Here is a 3,391-nt window from a genome sequence, read left to right as displayed (position 1 = left end):
TTAAGTCAATCAAATTATCTTTCTTACAATTAAAATTGGTATTAACAAAAAGAATCGACATCATTTCTAAGCATGATATTGGTCAAAAAGAACCAGACCAGCCATAACACTTAGGCTTTCCCCCAAAACACCTATAGACAACAATGTCAAATGATCTTAGATCCAAAATCGATTAAAATTGTTTGTAATTATAATATTAGATGGATTAAATCACTCAATAAAGTTCTATTTATACAACTTATTTAAATTTCATTTTAAATTGATTAACTAAAAAACAATATTTATAAGGTAATGTCTATCCAATCTCATTAATTTGTTGTCCAAAAAAACAACTTTGACCTGCAAAAGCCTAACCTTAGCTCATGTTTCGCAGGCAATATTGCAGTTGTTACATGTGAATCAATTTCCTAAACATATCTACCAAAGCCTACTTGAACAAAATATCATAGTTCTCAATAGTTAAATAACACTATATAAAATTTCTCAGAAACTAGTCTCCCAATCAAACATATTGATAAAATCATCAATATAAATATTCATTTCTTTTTCTCTTCCTTTATATAAATATTATTTTGCATCTTATCCATGAACAACTACTCTATTCAAAGGAGGGAAGTGTAAGTGTGTTTCTATACCGGACAAAAGAATTAAGCCTCTGCAACCTCAATTGCTTCTTAAACATGTTAATAAAATCATCAGCTTTTGCATCTACCCCTTCATCTTCTTTACACGTCGTCGTTTCACTTCTCGCCATCGCGGTCGCAGGTCTCCTTCTCTCCAACGCTTCTTCATCCTCTTCCTCCTCCCAGTCCAACGTCATCGAACATTCTTTCTCGCTCACCGATCTCTTCAGTTCCACCTTCCTCTTCTCCTCATCAGCCGAATCACAAACCGGTTTTTGATCCAGTTCAGCAGATGACTTTTCGGTTTCCGGTTGAAGGTAATGTGTTTTTACTGGCGCAAGTTTAGGAAGGGAGAGATTGAAGGACACTACACGCTTTAACAAGGTTGGTGTTTCAACGAGTTGTGGTTGAGTGGACTCGGGTTTTGTAATTGTACTACTAGATGTTTGTTCTTGGTGGTTGTAGTAGTTAGGGGTATTAATGGATTTGACTCGTTCGATGATTTTGATTTTGGGAGTAGCATTGAAGCAAGAAACGAGAGCTATGGTACCGATGACAAGGTTTACAAGGACGAAAAGGGGTGAAGGTGCAAACCAGGTTGCTATTGCTACGAAATTACTACCAGTTATGGAGTCTGTCATTTTGTGGTTTAGAAGGTTTCTACGTAGTGTGTTGGTTGGTGAGAGAGATGAAAGAAATTAATGGATGTAATGTAGAGAAATATGGGGGTCTATTTAAGAAAGAAAATAGAAACTGTTGATAAAAATATCATGATTCTTTCATGAACCACTTGTTACTGTAGTTCAGTTGTCTTGTCGACGTTTACTTCTTATGGCAGGTTGTCGTTTTGTTAGGCTGTCGACGTAACACTTGAATCAAAATTTAATATTGATGTTGTTGTTATTTTTGACAATATTATCAAATTTTCAAATTCTACTCAAAAAACTTGGATTAATATCCAACCAAAACAGAAATATTCGAATCCAAAAACAAAGGACTAAATATCCTGATAGCAATAGATAAACAAAAGAAATGTTGGGAGTTATTCTCTCTTGATACTTTCATAACTCAGCCACATTATATAAACAAGCTGGGCTTTTTACTTTCTTCGTGGTCGCCAATTTCCTTGATGATTGTATAATTTGTTGAAAAATCAAACTCTAAACAGAAAAATATCTCTCAAAATGTTGAGAATGATTCTTATTCAGAAAGAATATAACAAAGGCATAAATAGCTACTACAAAGGAAACAAACTGCTACCACGTTTTACAAGCCTAGTAACGTGGAAGTGGCTAAAATAAAGGAACAACTCAATAACTGATGCAAGTCTGTTTCTCCTAAATATTAGGATTATTGACTCAGCAAAATGAAACAACAAACTTGACTAAAACTACTCTTATGACCACTAATTATGCTCCACTTACTTAACATTTCCTCCCCTAAACTGACATTGCTAATAACAATCAGTTTACATCTGTTGTTGGTCGGACCCCAAGTAACCCGCGAAGCCTTTCAAATACTTCTAGTTTTAGTGGCTTGGTCATGATGTCTGCTAATTGGTCATCTGTTCTGCAGTGCTTCAGCTCCAGCATACCATCTTTAGTTAGATCACGCAAAAAGTGAAATCGCACATCGATATGTTTGCTTCTTCCGTGCATTACAGGATTTTTGGATAACTTAATTGTGGAACTATTATCACAAAATACTGTAATACACTTACAATGAGAATGACCAATTCGATCTAGTATTCTTTTTATCCAAATGCCTTGACATGCACAAGCAGCAGCTGCAATAAACTCTGATTCAGTTGTAGACAATGATACAACAGGTTGCTTTCTTGAACTCCAACATACAGCTCCATTAGACAACAAAAATGCATACCCTGATGTACTTCTTCTGTCGTCTATATCACCTGCGTAATCACTGTCGGTGTAGGCCAGCAGCTCATCCTTGACTCCTCTCTTGTAGAACACCCCCATTTCTATGGTTCCTTTTAAATAACGAAGCATCCTTTTTGCGGCTAACATGTGTGCTTCCTTAGGCTTAGCCATGTACCTACTTATGAAACATACGACATACATCATATCCGGCCGGGTACAGGTTAAGTACATGAGACTTCCAACCATTTGTTTAAACAATGTTGCATCCACATCTGCACCTCCACTGTTCTTTGATAACTTAGTACCTGGAACAATAGGATTCTTCACTGAATTGCAATTTTTCATTCCAAACCTATCAAGGACTTCATGAGCATACTTTCTTTGGCACATATGAATACCTTCAGAACTTTGTTGTATTTCAACACCTAGAAAGTATTTTAATTTTCCTAGGTCTGTCATGTCAAACTCTAATTTCATAGAGCTTTTGAACTTCTCACAAAGATCAATATCATTCCCTGTAAATATCAGGTCATTAACATAGATACTAACAACAAGAATTTTACCTCCTTCAATCTTGACAAATAAAGTAGGCTCATTGTTGCATCTTTCAAACCCTTCTTTAATAAAATATCCTTCAATCCTGCTATACCAGGCCCTAGGTGCCTGTTTTAATCCGTATAAAGCCTTCTTAAGCTTGTAGACCTTGTCTTCCTTTCCTTCTTTCACATATCCCAGTGGTTGTTCTACAAATACAGCCTCATTTAGTTTTGTCATACCCCAAATTTGTCCTACCCTTTTACTTTCATCTGGCTTAGACTTTTCATTCATGTGCATACCTCTATTAGGTCATCTAACATCATGCATCGTTAATCAACAATTGACATTGGG

General features: G+C 35.8%; 1 protein-coding gene across 1 annotated transcript; it reads right to left on the bottom strand.

The window, feature by feature from the left end:
* Positions 1-269: 269 nt before the first annotated feature.
* Positions 270-1,393, bottom strand: LOC131601546 (pathogen-associated molecular patterns-induced protein A70-like). Its single transcript, XM_058873398.1, has one exon. It carries the CDS (start codon positions 1,262-1,264, stop codon positions 599-601), a length of 666 nt encoding a protein of 221 aa, XP_058729381.1. The 5' UTR covers positions 1,265-1,393; the 3' UTR covers positions 270-598.
* Between the last annotated feature and the right edge of the window lie 1,998 nt (positions 1,394-3,391).

Source organism: Vicia villosa, linkage group LG1 (genome assembly GCF_029867415.1).
Source record: "Vicia villosa cultivar HV-30 ecotype Madison, WI linkage group LG1, Vvil1.0, whole genome shotgun sequence".
NCBI classification, from domain to species: domain Eukaryota; kingdom Viridiplantae; phylum Streptophyta; class Magnoliopsida; order Fabales; family Fabaceae; genus Vicia; species Vicia villosa.
This window is presented reverse-complemented; position numbering and strand designations above follow the sequence as displayed.